Below are 13,637 nucleotides of genomic sequence, written 5' to 3'. Positions count from 1 at the left end.
CAAAAAAAAAAAAAAAAAAAAAAAAAAAAAAAAAAAATTAAAAAAAAAAAAAAATGCCAGGCTTAGGTAGCTTTCAGAATAGTCCAAATAATCTTAAAAAATTGGGCCGGGCGCAGTGGCTCAAGCCTGTAATCCCAGCACTTTGGGAGGCCGAGGCGGGGTGGATCACGAGGTCAAGAGATCGAGACCATCCTGGTCAACATGGTGAAACTCCGTCTCTACTAAAAATACAAAAAAAAATTAGCTGGGCATGGTGGCGCGTGCCTGTAATCCCAGCTACTCAGGAGGCTGAGGCAGGAGAATTGCCTGAACCCAGGAGACAGAGGTTGCGGTGAGCCGAGATCGCGCCATTGCACTCCAGCCTGGGTACCTGGGTAACAAGAGCGAAACTCAGTCTCAAAAAAAAAAAAAAAAAAAAATTATCTTTCAAAATCCAAAATCCTGTGGTCCTGGGGAGATAGGCAGGGCAGGGTGGCTCATGCTTGTAATCTCAGTACTTTGGGAGGCTAAGGCAGGCAAATCACTTGAGCCCAGGAATTCAAGACCAGCCTAGGCAAAGTGGCAAAATCCCACTTCTACAAAAATTACAAAAAATTATCCACGTGTAGTGGTGCACACCTGTGGTCCCAGCTGCTCAGGAGGCTGAGGTCAGGGCTGCCATGAACTGTGATAGTGCCACTGCACTGCAGCCTAAGCTTTGGAGTAAGATCCCGGTTCAAAAAAAAAAAAAAAGAAAAGAAAAGAAAGTCTAGGCGCAGTGGCTCAGGCCTGTAATCCCTGCATTTTGGGAGGCCAAGGCGGGTGGATCGCCTGAGGTCAGGAGTTTGAGACCAGCCTGGCCAACATCATGAAACTCCATCTCTACTAAAAATACAAAAAGTTAGCCGGACGTGGTGACGAGCGCCCGTAATTCCCGCTACGGGGGAGACTAAGGCAGGAGAATCTGGGAGACTAAGGCAGGAGAATTGATTGAACCCGGGAAGCGGAGCTTTCAGTGAGCCAAGATCGTGCCACCGCACTCCAGCCTGGACAACAAGAGCAAAACTCCATCTCAAAAAAAGAAAAATAAAATCCTGTTGCCAACTCTTGCCCCTAACCAAATGCAGTGTGCAACAAGATGCCTGTGGACACAGCACACAGTCCATCGCTATATGCTGTAGGAGAGATCTCCTGGGATTATCAAGTGCAGAGAAAGAAAAAAAAAATCTGGGCACATGACTTTGCAGAGAACAGAGGAAAGCCTTACTACTCTCCAAGAAGAATAATAAGAGGGGTGATATTCTTTCATGGATTAAAGAGTAAGTCGTGAAAACAAACTTACCATTCTAATTAGTTGGTTCTGCAGACGGTAAAATCTCCAGCACCCTCAGTCAAATAACAGGCTCCACAGGGGCTGCCCTTAGGCTAGAACCACCACTGAGAACAAGTTCACCAATCTCAGTCTGTAAATCAGTGCGTACCCCCAACATACAAATCCCTCTATAATAGTTAAATCTTCCTCATCCCTTCCTTTTTCTCCATTTGTCAGAATCTACCCTTCTTCACAAGCTCACTTGCTCAGGTGCTCTGCAATATAGAAACTGTCTTAAGAACTACACTAAGTAGGACCCCAAGAAGCTACTAGTGCCACAGAAGATCCCTAGTCTCCCTGATAGCTCTCTATGCTGAGGGAATTGCACACTTATATTGAGTGTACCCCGCTGGTGGATAACTGAGTTTGCTTCTCTATGACCTCTAGCTCAGGGGAAAACAAAACGAAACCAGACAGGAACACAGAGATGTTCTGGAGGAGGGATTGGGGTATGTGAGTCAACTGAAGTTGACTACTTCCAGTTGACAAGTTTACAAAAAAAAAAAAAAAAAAAGTCCAACGAAAGGTCTCTTGGCCCACATGGTTGGCAACATCCAAGCTTGCCCAGAAGGCTTCAGAAAATGAAACCAAAGCTGATTAAAATGGACATTTCAAAACAACAAGAGACGCCGCAGCAAACGCACAGCTGCCATTTCCCGGCCACTTCCTGCGGGAGGCTGGGGGAGGGGCTGTTTGTGTACAGATAGATGGAGGTGGAAGCTATCCCCTCCATCGTCCCCCAAAGCAGACAAATCCCTCACTCCCATAAACCTTACAAAGAATAACTGCTTATTGGCATTGCCTTCTCCTGAAAATTGGGAACACTGGGAAAGAAAGATGATATGAGATCATCTTTCTGCCACGGAAGCGGGGATCCCCTCATTGAGGAATCTCCTTGGAAAAAGGAATTCCTCTTTATTCTTCCCTTCCGCCCCTCAGGCCAGCTCAAATTCGAAAGCCTCAGCGGAAGCCCTACAAACCTCCATCCTTGGAGTGGGGGATTCTCCCAGGACGCGCGGGCCCCGAGCCAAGCACAGCACCACTCTCAGCAAGGAAGGCCATCTCCTGATCTCCACGCTCAAGAGAACGGGTGCGCTCCCTGAGGGAGACATCCTCAGACCCCTGGAAACCCCTTCGGCCCTCCACTCACCGCAGCCAAAACGCCCAGCTCCCAGCAAACGGGGCATTTAACCCGCCCGGGGAACCCCCTCACCCATCCCTCTTGTTCAGGCAATCCCCACCCCCACCCGAGGAGGTGGAGCCCCTCCCGGGGATTCCACCCCGAGTCCCCCACAGGAGTCGCCTCCACCAGCCAGGCGGCTTCTCCGCCTCCTCGCTGTTGTTGCTGGGAGCCCCTACACAGCTCCTCCAGCCCCCTCAGCAGACCCGCCAGCCCGGTCCTCCTCCCAGCCCCCAGGGCAAGGAGACCCTTGCCTCAGGTTGGATCCTCGTAGGAAATAAGCTCCTGTCGGCTTCCATCCCCCGCGAGGCTCCAGCCGGCTCTGGAGCCTCTGTTCCCCGAGAGAAGCCACAGATGAAAGCGGGGCTCCTTTCCCCTCAGGCCCCTGGCCACAGACCCCACAAACCTGAGGCAGAGACGTCCAGCCGGGCTCGGGGCTCGTCTCTCCCCGGGGTACAGGCGGTTCACATGGCCACGCTCCGGGCGCCAGAAGGGGTGGAGATGCCCGCTAAGGGAGGGGGTCTGGGGTCCGGGAGGGGGAGGGGGACGCGGCTCAACCGCGGGGCCCAAGCGGAGCCAACATGGCCGGCTGGGGAGGAGTGAGTCGGGGCCGGAGGGGGCGGAGAAGCCTAGCGAAGAGAGAGTCTCCCCACGCGGCCTCAGCCACAGGGTCCTAACGCCCGCCATCTTCGCTTCCCGACTCGGACCTGGGTCCTAGCGCCGCTGTGTCTCCTGCAACCCTGGCCACCTTGCCCACCTGGCAGCTCCCTCTGCACCCGCATCGCATTGCGGTGGTAGTCCTGCTTCACACAGGGCAAACTGAAAGGGGTGCCACAGTCCCAAGGTTAACCTGAAAGACTAGACCAAATGTCTAGGCCCAAAGGCATGTGCCACTTCTCTAACGGGCTGGTAGGGGGTGAGAGTCAGGGGAATTTCGGGGGCAGTTATTTCCCAGGCAGGGTAATGGAAACGTGGAAATAGAAAGGTTAGTCAGAGTGCGATTCAGTAAAGGGATGAAGACAGGCAAGTCTGCCACCCACTCACCTCTGTCCCTTCAGTGCAGCCTGGTCCTGCCTGGATCACCACTTTCCTGGCGACATCTGCAGGGCCCTGGTCACCGGAAAGGAAAGATTCCTGTGCGTGGAGGAAAGAAGGTTCGGCTCTGGAACCAGACAGCAAAGACCTGAGTGTAGCCTAAATGCAGTCAGAAGTAAAGGATAAGCTGAAAACTAATCAGCAAAAAGATGCCACAAATGTCTACCCATTCTATAGTTCTGGTAATTTTTTCTGACAGAGCTACATAATTGTGTGAAAACTCAGAACAGAAAAGTAAAATCTAGCAGAGGACTAGAGTTTGGCTGTCACATAAAATGTCTATTGCAGGGCCCCAGGATGGAGAACAGTGTCATATGATGTTAGAGCTCAGAGAATTTCTAGTTCAACCTTCTCTCCTTCATCAGATGAAGAAATTAAGGCCCAAAGCTCACTGACTTCTTCAAGGTCAAACAGTGGATAAAATATGTTTCCTTTCCTTGCAACTCAACACTTTGCAGGCTTCAAGATAATTCCCATTCAATTCAATGCAATGCAGTTCTAGAAACAATTGCCTAAACTGTGCAAAGCTCAGGCTGCTGAATATTCTGGAAAAGCAACAGAGTGGGAATGATGAAATTCTGGCAAGTTGGAAGGGGTGTCAACAAATACATTTTCCTCTGGGGTCCGAGGAAGAAAGAGATCTGAAAAAGGGGCAGAGTTGGGGGGTGAGATCCATCAGTCCAGATTGGATTTCCTTACTCCATAGAGGAGTGGGCTTTTCCTGAGTTTTGGGGAAAAACTCCACCCCCCACTACAGCTGGCTCAGAGAGGATAAGAAGGAAGCTAGCTTTAGCAAAGCCTCACAGTGTGTGTGGGCCAGAGACAGAGAAGGCTAAGGGGGTTTCTCTTCCTCTCTCCAGATAAGTAGATTACCAGTGGAGGGAACAGGCAGGTAGAAACCAAAACCCTTCTCTCCTCCCTGTCAAAACAACAGATTTACAGGTCACCTTGGAAAAAACAAAAAATACTCCTCCAACAGCCTGCTGACCCTGAGTAAGTGGAGGTCACACTCAGGGGAGAGTTTCTTTCCTTCCTTAGAAAGGAGGGCTCCGGCAACTCTCTAACCCCAAGTAAAAAACAAAGGCAAGTGAAGAGAGCTCAGGTCATGGAACTGACATCTCAAGGGCGGCAGGAAGGGGGTGGGGGGAAGGAAACTGGTATCCCTTTTTCTCCCCTTCCCTTTTCCAGGGCAGATGAGAATCTTCCTACCTCCCGCCCCCAATCTTAAGGGGGAGGCCAGTCGGGAACTGGGCAGGCAGGGGAGGAGCCTGCGCTTGTCAGACGGGTGTAACCACGCCTCTCCCCACACCCACACACACCCACCGCGGGCTCCACTCTGCTCCGGAAGAGCCGGTTACTCCTGTGCCCCACTGACTGCCCCCACCCCTTCCGAGCCCCAGGCCTAGTCTCCAGGGCAACCATTAGGACTATTCCAGCCAAGAGCGGTTAGGAAGAGAGGGGTGTTGGATAGGAAGGGACCACCTGGGATTAGAAAAGAAAATGAGGTAGGATCCATTCTTCCCATCTGGTGCAGAAAGGCTACAATCATCTTCATCCTTGAATGAGACCCTGCCTCATCTAATCAGGATCTTCCCTGCTCTGAGGAATGATGAGGTTGGGGTGACAGTATGCCCGACAGCTGGATGTTTACTTCCTGTCAGAAGTCACCCCATGCTGCAGCTGTGCTTCTCCCCCCATCCAGACGACAGAGGGCAGACTGACCCCAAATGTCCCCAAACATTCCTCAATCCCATCAGATGTGGCTGATCACCCAACTACCTCTCTTCTGCACAACCATTTCCCTACAGGAAGCTACTAGAAAGGGGAAGAGGCAAATGGTCATTTTATCAGCAACTTGTAAGAAGAGTGTCCAGGGAATAGACTGACCCTCCCTAAAGCCAGGCCAGTGGACTAGTAATGAAGAGAATGGGGAGGGACAAATTAGCACCTGCTCCCCCTTTCTTCCTCCTCCTCCCCCCCCACCGTGTTCCTGTGGCACCTCCCTGACTCTGGGGTCAGCTGCCACAGTGCCACAGTGGAGCCAGATGGCTAGGGCTGGGATGGGGAAGAGAGAGAAGGGGATTCGTTTGCATCCCTCTACGTTCCTCCCCCTTCCCCTACCAGATACTCCTGGCATCCAACCCCAAACTGCTGACCACTCTCTCCTCCCCCCAGTACTCCCCTCTAAACATGACTCAGAAGAGTCTGAAACAGATCCTGACACCCAGTCCCCTAATTCTGGAGGTGAGGAGTGGGAAATGAAAGAGCAGAGCTAGGGGCGCAGCTGGACTGGGGGCAGAGTGGGAATTCCCTAATAGAGGTGGGATAATTATTAAAGACCTCCCTTCCTGTCACTGGCTGAATGTATCATACTGTTAACAGGGTCTATCGAGCAGGGATATAGCTCTCAGCTGGGTAACCATTCCAACTGGACCCCATCACCAGGTTAAAGCAAAAGTCTTTACCCCCTCTACATTCTGGGGAGGCTAGATTCTCCCATAATACATCGCAAAGGCCATACCATTCCCCTTCGCCCCTCCCCACTTTTTTTTTTCTTTTTTTTTTTTTTGGACACAGAGTCTTGCACTGTCGCTCAGGCTAGAGTGCAGTGTCATGATCTCAGCTCGCTGCAACCTTTGCCTGCCAGGTTCAAGCGATTCTCGTGCCTCAACCTCCCGAGTAGCCACCATGCCCGGCTAATTTTTGTATATTTTGTAGAGATGGGGTTTTGCCATGTTGTCTAGGCTGGTTTTGAACTCCTGACCTCAAGTGATCCACCCGCCTTGGCCTCCCAAAGTACTGGGATTACAGGCGTGAAATACTCCACCGGTCCCTCTTCTCCCCTTTAAGTCGACAGGTGGCCCTTCAAATTCACTCAGTCTTGTTTCCAAACTTCTTAGCAGAATTCTCTATAGTGGTACTGGAAGTTAGAGAAAGCCCTTATCTCCTAGGGGGTGGAAGGGCTTCCTTTGCATCTGAGCAGAGAAAACTGGACTTCTCTTGCCTTCCCCACCGACTCTCTCCCAACTGCTCCTGAAGCACAAGATTCCGGCAGCGCCCTGGCCCCCAGCTCCCAGATTCTGGGGGAGGGGCGTTCCTAGGCTGGACCGACCAACCCTAGGCCCAAAAGGAGAGCCCTTCCCACCTGGGTTCAGTAGGCGGTGCTGAGGTTGGACCCCGAGCTCCTGGAGCTATAGGGTGGGGTAAGGACTACAGAAAAGCTTTAGATGGGACTTAGCTGAACTTAAAAGGGCTGAGCGGGGCAAGGCCAGATAGTAAGTGTAGTCGCTGTTGTTCCCCCGCCCCCCTTACTACGGGGAAGGAGAGGAGTTGGGGGTGGGTATCCCCCCTCCCATTGGGGTTAGGAAGGCGTGGGAAAGCGCTAGTTCCAGAGGGGAGGAGGCGAAACCCAGACCGCGGGAGATTTTTCTGGCGAGGAAGGCGCGGGGGAGGGGGAGATCCTGGGCCCAGAATAGGAAGGGTACTTGGGAGAGGATGGCGGAGAGGCGTGAGAAGCCTCCGGATTCCGGCTGCAGAGGACAGGGGAGAAAATGGGAGAGTAGATAGTGAAGGGGAGAGAGGAAGGGCACCTCCCGCAGGGGGAGAGTCAGATTCTGAATCCTGGGGCAGCAGGGATCCCGGGGCAGGATACCGCAGAAGCGGGCCGTCCGGGGACTCTGGGGCTGGAGGTGGGTGCCGGACCTCACCTGGAACAGGGCCGGGCTGCGGGCGGCGGCGGCGGCAGCGGCGCAGGTGGCCGAGCCGGGCGGCGGCGGCGGCGGCGGCGCCTCCTCCCCCAGCCCTGGGCTGGCGGCGGCAGAGGGGAGGAGATGGCGCTTAAAGGGGCAGGAGCTACCGGGGTGAGGACAACTGCTCGGGAGAGCAGACGCGAAGGATTCTCTGGGGAAGAGGGAAGCGGGTGGCGTCTCCTAGGGGCCAGAACCAGGAAGGATCCCAGATGGGAGGCAGAGAACAGATCCCAGAAAGAGACAGAAACTTCTGCGGTGAAGTGGGGGATGGTGGTAGGTCCGAACGGAAGGACTCGGGAGAGCTCTGCCCGCGCTCCCAGGGCACCAGCAAAGACCGCTTCACAAAGGAGGCCGGGGAAGGCTGCGAGAGCTACATGGGCTCCTAGGAGGCCTAGGGGTGAAGGAGAGGAACTCAAGGCCGAGCCTGCTGGGGGTCACGCGCAGCGACCGACTAGGTGAACAGGTTCCCGGTGTTTCAGCTCCTCATGGCTCCATCCCTACAGCTGTGGGGCCTTTGGAATCAGGAAGCCACGAGGGCAAAAAGCTATCCTCTCAACCTCAATCTTGCCTCCCACTCAGTGCCCTCAGTGACTGTAATGTGGGGGCCATCAATAGCAGTACTAGTGAGGCTCAAGTGGGACCATGAGAATCGACTTTGGTTCAGTTTTCCCCCAACCACCACCACCCTTGCTTCAGTCTCTGGGGCAACAGGAAGCAGCTGCTCAGTGCAGCCCCCACCTGAAGGTGGGTCAGGGTGGGGGAGGAGAGGACACAGAGACTTAAAAGACCTTAGAGAAATGAAGAGGAAAGGGAGGCATTTTAAACACCTTCTAGCACGGAGAAAAGCGGACTTTACTCTTGTGGGGGCTAGCAGGGAGTACTGTCAAAATTTCCTTGAATCTCAACAGCTTAAATGGGGAGGAGAAGGAGCAACCCTCCACGGGGCGGCGGGAGGGGGTTGGGAAAGCCCTGGCCTAAGGTGCGTCTCAGGCTCTTCCTTTGAGCTGGGGCGTGCCCATACTCGGGATCCCGTGGTCGGCAGCTGAGCCCTGAGCCCCCCTCCTGTCCCCCAGAGTCCTGTTTCCTCTCCTTCACCCCCAAAACGAGCAAAGGTTAGGCCCCACCCCTGCTGAGTCAGCCAGGGAGGGAGTAGGCATCCCTCAGGCCTTCCCCAGGGCTGGTCCCCATACTCACCCATGTTAGGTTGGCAGGGCTCCAGGCTGGGATCACCCAGCGCCTCACTGTCCTTGGGCCCCCGCTTCACGTAAAGGCTGGTGTTGGATCCTCCCAAACTGTGAGCTGGGAACTAGCAAGAATCAAAAAGCCAGTGTATGCTTCCTGCAAACCACACAGTCTGAACTGCTGTAGGGTGATGTCCCTGTGTGACAGACTGGGGTGGGGAGGGAGGAGGGAAGGGCGGGGCTTTCTCTGGGTGGAGAGAGGGAGGAGGCGAGGACAGGGCAGACCAGGAGAAATATGGAGAAAGGTTAGAGCTGTGTTGACACTCCAGTGGCTTGGTAGAAGAGGGCGGCAAAGGGAGAAGGAAATAAATAGTTGCAGCTAGTGAGAGGGAGAAGGTTCTCGATAAACGCTGAAGGACGTGAACGTGTTGGGGGAAGGGGTGGAGGAATGCAAAAGACCTTTAGGATTTCAGTTCCCAGGTCTGTATTGGGTGACGTGAGAAAACAAAGAAAGGGCTGACCTGGGGCCTAGGGCTTTTTCTACCAGCTTCTTACCCACTCCGAGTCAGGACCCAGAGGAAGTGTCCCCACCCCCATAACTCAGCATTTCCCCAAATCCAGGCTTTCCTGGGAGCAAACTACCAGCACAAGCAGCTCAGGGGCTCCACCTTCTGTCCAGATCATGACACAGGAGAGACTGCGGGAGAGGCTGCTGCCAAGGACGTCATAGGCAGATGGAAGGAAGCTTAGAGGCCCCTACTCCACCCCTGGCGCCGCGCCAAAAGGCCCTCCCCAACCTTCAGCCCCCAGGGGCCTCTGAATTGGGAGCTCAGCTTATCCCCGCCCAGCTTCTACCTAACTTGATGGCCTCAGGGGGTGGAGCTTATAGATGCAGGCTCCTCCCCAGGACAAATGCCACAGCTGGTTTGTAAACAGTCTTTCACTGAGAACCACATCCCAGCCTTCATGAATTTGAAAATGGATCAGTGTTCTTGCAGTCTCCAGTGCTACCGCGAGAGGGCAGTAGGATAGGTCTGGTCCCGGGAAAGAACACAAGGGGAACCCAATCTGACCTTGCCTGCTTCTTTTAAATTGAAATGGTGAAATCTACCTTCTGTCCTTGCACCTCTCAAGGTGGGCTAAAATAAAGGGAAAATGACCTAACTCCATTAGTTTAGAACCCCTGACAGCAACACTGAATATTGCTATTCCCTTGTAAGATTTTTTTCTGGACTTTCGTAAGGGATCTTCAGAGGGCAGACTAGGCCTCGTGGTATTAGAAGCCTCTGCATAGCCTCAAGGAATCACAAGCAACTTTTATCTAGGCTTGCCCAAAATGTCAGGAACTAGTTAAGTACACTTTCTGAAGACAGGAATTCCTAACCAAGATGTAGAGGCCTTTTTTGATTCAATTTTAACAAAAATCAGTATTCTTCGTCACTATTTCTTGAAAATTTAATTCATTAAACTCAGATTAACCCCTGGAAAAAGTTACTTCTAAAACAAATTTTTCCCAATATGTCCTTCAAAAAAGGTCTGTTTTTAACCAAGAAGTAGGAAATGTGCTACGTGGAAGAGGGGGAAAAAATCAATTTGCATTGAACAAAAGGCCCAAAACCGAGGCCCTAAGATCACACTACCCACAAGAAACCCCTCACAAGAGTTATGGTTGTCTATCAGCAAGAGAATGGCTATTTTTGAGGACCAATTTCAAACATACATGGCCCACTTCATACTGAAACTGATTCTTATGGCCACTCTATAAAAATCTGTTGAAAACAGTGCTGGTGATGTGAGACTCCATACACCTGTAGCCCCAGCTACTCAGAAGACAGGTGGGAGATCTCTTGAGCCCCAGAGTTGAAGACATGTCTCAGTAACATAGCCAGATCCCGTGTCTCTAAAACTAAAAATAAATATATAACCCTTCACTGTTGACTATGTTGTCAGAACCAAGAGAAACAGACAAATTCTGAGGGGTGTACATTTTATTGGAAACTTTAAATAATGTTCAGACAGAATGGATCTTCAATCAAGGCTCTTGTGTAGCCTACCCAGAAAAATGAAGCTTTCTGGATGAGGGGCAAGGAGAGGGACAGACACAAGAACCCCTCACGATGAATGCTCTTCAGCCAGCTTATCAGCTTTTGCCACAGCTTCTTCAATAGGTCCCACCATATAGAAGGCCTGTTCTGGGAGATGGTCATATTCACCTGTATGAGGGGAAAAAAAAGTGGGGGGGGGGGGGGGGGGTCAACTTTCTGCAGCGTGTAATATTCCTCAGCACTTGAGGGCATCGGTTGGAATGTGACGAATTCATGTCATCTTAGAAAGCTTAAATTTCCGTTGCAAATTTACAAGACATGATATAGTATGAATTAAAAACACATGGGCCGGACATGGTGGCTCACACCTGTAATCCCAGCACTTTCAGAGGCCAGGGCGGGCAGATCACCTGAGGTCAGGAGTTCGAGACAAGCCTGGCCAACGTGGTAAAACTCCATCTCTGCTAAAAATACAAATATTAGCCAGGCGTGGTGGCATGCACCTGTAATCCCAACTACTTAGATGGCTGAGGCTGGAGATTTGCTTGAACCCAGGAGGTGGAGGTTGCAGTGAGCCGACATCACACCAGTGTACTCTAACCTGGGCAACGGAGTGAGACTCAGTCTCAAAAAATATATATAAAATAATAAAAAGGAGCTAGCGAATCAAGTAACAAATCACACTCTTACAAAGTAAATGTATTTTCTTTTTTTTTTTTTTTTTCTGAGACACAGTCTTGCTCTGTTGCCAGGCTGGAGTGCAGTGGTGCAATCTCGGCTCACTGCAACCTCCACCTCCCGGGTTCAAATGATTCTGCTGCCTCAGCCTCCCGAGTAACTGGGACCACAGGCCCGTGCCACCATGCCCAGCTAATTTTTGTATTTTTAGCAGAGACGGGGTTTCACCATGTTGGCCAGGATGGTCTCGATCTCTTGACCTCGTGATCCACCCGCCTCGGCCTCCCAAAGTGCTGGGATTACAAGCATGAGCCACGGCGCCCGGCTATAGAGTATTTTCAAACAAAATTAATGGAAAAGTTTGTTTTATAAATTAAAAAACATAATTAGGTATAATGTATTTTTGGTTGTTGGAATGTGACCACAGCACAGTAAGCATTGAAGATTTTGGCCTTTCTGTCATCTTATGTTCAGCTTTGTACTCAAAATCTCACCTGCCAAAATCTGCTGGAATCCTTTGATGGTCTCCTTCAGGGGTACCAGCTTCCCCATATGACCTGTGAAGACCTCAGCAACCTGGAATGGCTGAGACAAGAAACGCTGTATTTTCCGTGCACGGGACACAGTCAACTTGTCTTCCTCAGAAAGTTCATCCATACCCAGGATGGCAATGATATCCTGGAGGGATTTGTAGTCCTAGGAGAAAAAAGAAGCCTGAGTTAAGTATTCTCATCCTTTAATTTGGACAAAAACCCAAGAGTAGGAACAAGCTAACAGAGGGAAAGTCACATGCTAGGGGCAGAGAGGGTGGTGGTATTATGAGGGCCCTCAGCCAAGAAAGATCAGTGTCTTGTTCTCCATAGCCCTAGTTTGGTGCTGTTTGAAAAATACTGCATTCCTAAGCAGAAGTACCTGGAAACTCAAAAGACCTCATTAGCTCTCACTACCAACTGCCAGACTCAACTTTCCTTGCTCCAAAACGAATCCCACAAATCACTAAGAAAGATCCAGTCCTAATATAGTCCCCACAATCCCTCTTTTTGACTTTCTGGACACTGATCCAATATAGTAATATACTCACCTGCAGGATCTTTTGTACCCCACGGGCAACATCGTAATGCTCACTGCCAACAATGTTGGGATCCATGATGCGAGAGGTGGAGTCCAGAGGATCCACAGCTGGATAGATGCCCAGCTCAGCAATGGCACGGGATAGTACTGTGGTAGCATCCAAATGGGCAAATGTAGTAGCAGGGGCAGGGTCAGTCAAGTCATCAGCAGGCACATAGATAGCCTAAAGTGAGATCCCATTAAGTACAGCATGAACCAAGATAACTTTTTTTTTTTTTTGAGACAGTCTCGCTCTGTAGGCCAGGCTGGAGTGCGGTGGTGCAATCTCAGCTCACCACAACGTCTGCTTCCTGGGTTCAAGCAATTATCTGCCTCAGCCTCCCCAGTAGCTGGGATTACAGGCGCCTGCCACCACGTCTAATTTTTTTGTATTTTTAGTAGAGACAGGGTTTCACCACCTTGGTCTGGCTGGTCTTGAACTCCTGACCTCGTACCCACCTCTGCCTCCCAAAGCACTGGGATTAGAGGCGTGAGCCACCATACCCGGCCCTAATACAGTAAATATTTAATGCTCAGTTTCCATACAGCTCCGGATTCCCCTCAGACTGGAAACCATTGCTTTGTGATTTACATTTAAATGTATACCTTCATTTACGGTTTTTGGGTTTTTGAGACAAAGTCTTACTGTCTGTCGCCCAGGCTAGAGTGCAGTGGCTCGATCTTGGCTCACTGCAACCTCTGCCTCCCAGGTTCGAGCAATTCCCCTGCCTCAGCCTCCCCAGTGGCTGAGATTACAGGCACGACACTACACTTGGCTTATTTTTTGTATTTTCAGTAGAGATGGGGTTTCATCATGTTGGCCAGACTGGTTTCAAACTCCTGACCTCAAGTGATCCACCTGCCTGAGCCTCCCAAAGTGCTAAGATTACTGGCGTTAGCCACCACACCCAGCCTAACTTCAATTATTTTAAATGAGTATTTCTTTTTTTTTTTTTTTTTTTTTTTTGAGACGGAGTTTCACTCATGTTACCCAGGCTGGAGTGCAATGGCGCGATCTCGGCTTACCGCAACCTCCGCCTCCTGGGTTCAGACAATTCTCCTGCCTCAGCCTCCTGAGTAGCTGGGATTACAGGCACGCACCACCATGCCCAGCTAATGTTTTGTATTTTTAGTAGAGATGGGGCTTCACCATGTTGACCAGGATGGTCTCGATCTCTTGACCTTGTGATCCACCCGCCTCGGCCTCCCAAAGTGCTGGGATTACAGGCTTGAGCCACCACGCCCGGC

At 51.3% G+C, this 13,637-nt stretch overlaps 2 protein-coding genes across 6 annotated transcripts in view; both read right to left on the bottom strand.

Moving 5' to 3' along the window:
• Positions 1-8,771, bottom strand: part of BAZ2A (bromodomain adjacent to zinc finger domain 2A) — a 38,821-nt gene extending 30,050 nt beyond the window's left edge. For 3 of the 5 annotated variants that reach the window (XM_032290423.1, XM_032290433.1, XM_032290459.1), the window contains exon 1: positions 8,570-8,771. In XM_032290423.1, the coding sequence (XP_032146314.1) occupies positions 8,570-8,573 (4 nt within the window). In that variant the 5' untranslated portion in view covers positions 8,574-8,771. Of the gene's footprint in view, positions 1-2,937; positions 3,054-3,575; positions 3,666-8,569 lie in introns of those variants that run through there. The other 2 variants (XM_032290443.1, XM_032290450.1) reach the window with 2 other exon arrangements.
• A 1,755-nt stretch (positions 8,772-10,526) lies between these two features.
• Positions 10,527-12,604, bottom strand: ATP5F1B (ATP synthase F1 subunit beta). Its single transcript, XM_032290648.1, has 3 exons — positions 12,361-12,604; positions 11,774-11,975; positions 10,527-10,769 (listed from the first exon to the last, which is right to left on the bottom strand). Exons 1-3 carry the CDS (start codon positions 12,424-12,426, stop codon positions 10,669-10,671), a joined length of 369 nt encoding a protein of 122 aa, XP_032146539.1. The 5' UTR covers positions 12,427-12,604; the 3' UTR covers positions 10,527-10,668.
• Positions 12,605-13,637: the final 1,033 nt, after the last annotated feature.

This window comes from Sapajus apella, unplaced genomic scaffold (genome assembly GCF_009761245.1).
Source record: "Sapajus apella isolate SASKATOON/1434 unplaced genomic scaffold, GSC_monkey_1.0 scaffold2, whole genome shotgun sequence".
NCBI lineage: Eukaryota > Metazoa > Chordata > Mammalia > Primates > Cebidae > Sapajus > Sapajus apella.
This window is presented reverse-complemented; position numbering and strand designations above follow the sequence as displayed.

Coding starts and splice junctions, on each gene's coding strand:
- ATP5F1B (XM_032290648.1), bottom strand. CDS start 12,426: ATGGATCCCAACATTGTTGGCAGTGAGCATTACGATGTTGCCCGTGGG. Junction 11,976..12,360: donor GGGTACAAAAGATCCTGCAG/GTGAGTATATTA, acceptor TTTTTCTCCTAG/GACTACAAATCCCTCCAGGA. Junction 10,770..11,773: donor ATTCCAGCAGATTTTGGCAG/GTGAGATTTTGA, acceptor CCCCTCATACAG/GTGAATATGACCATCTCCCA.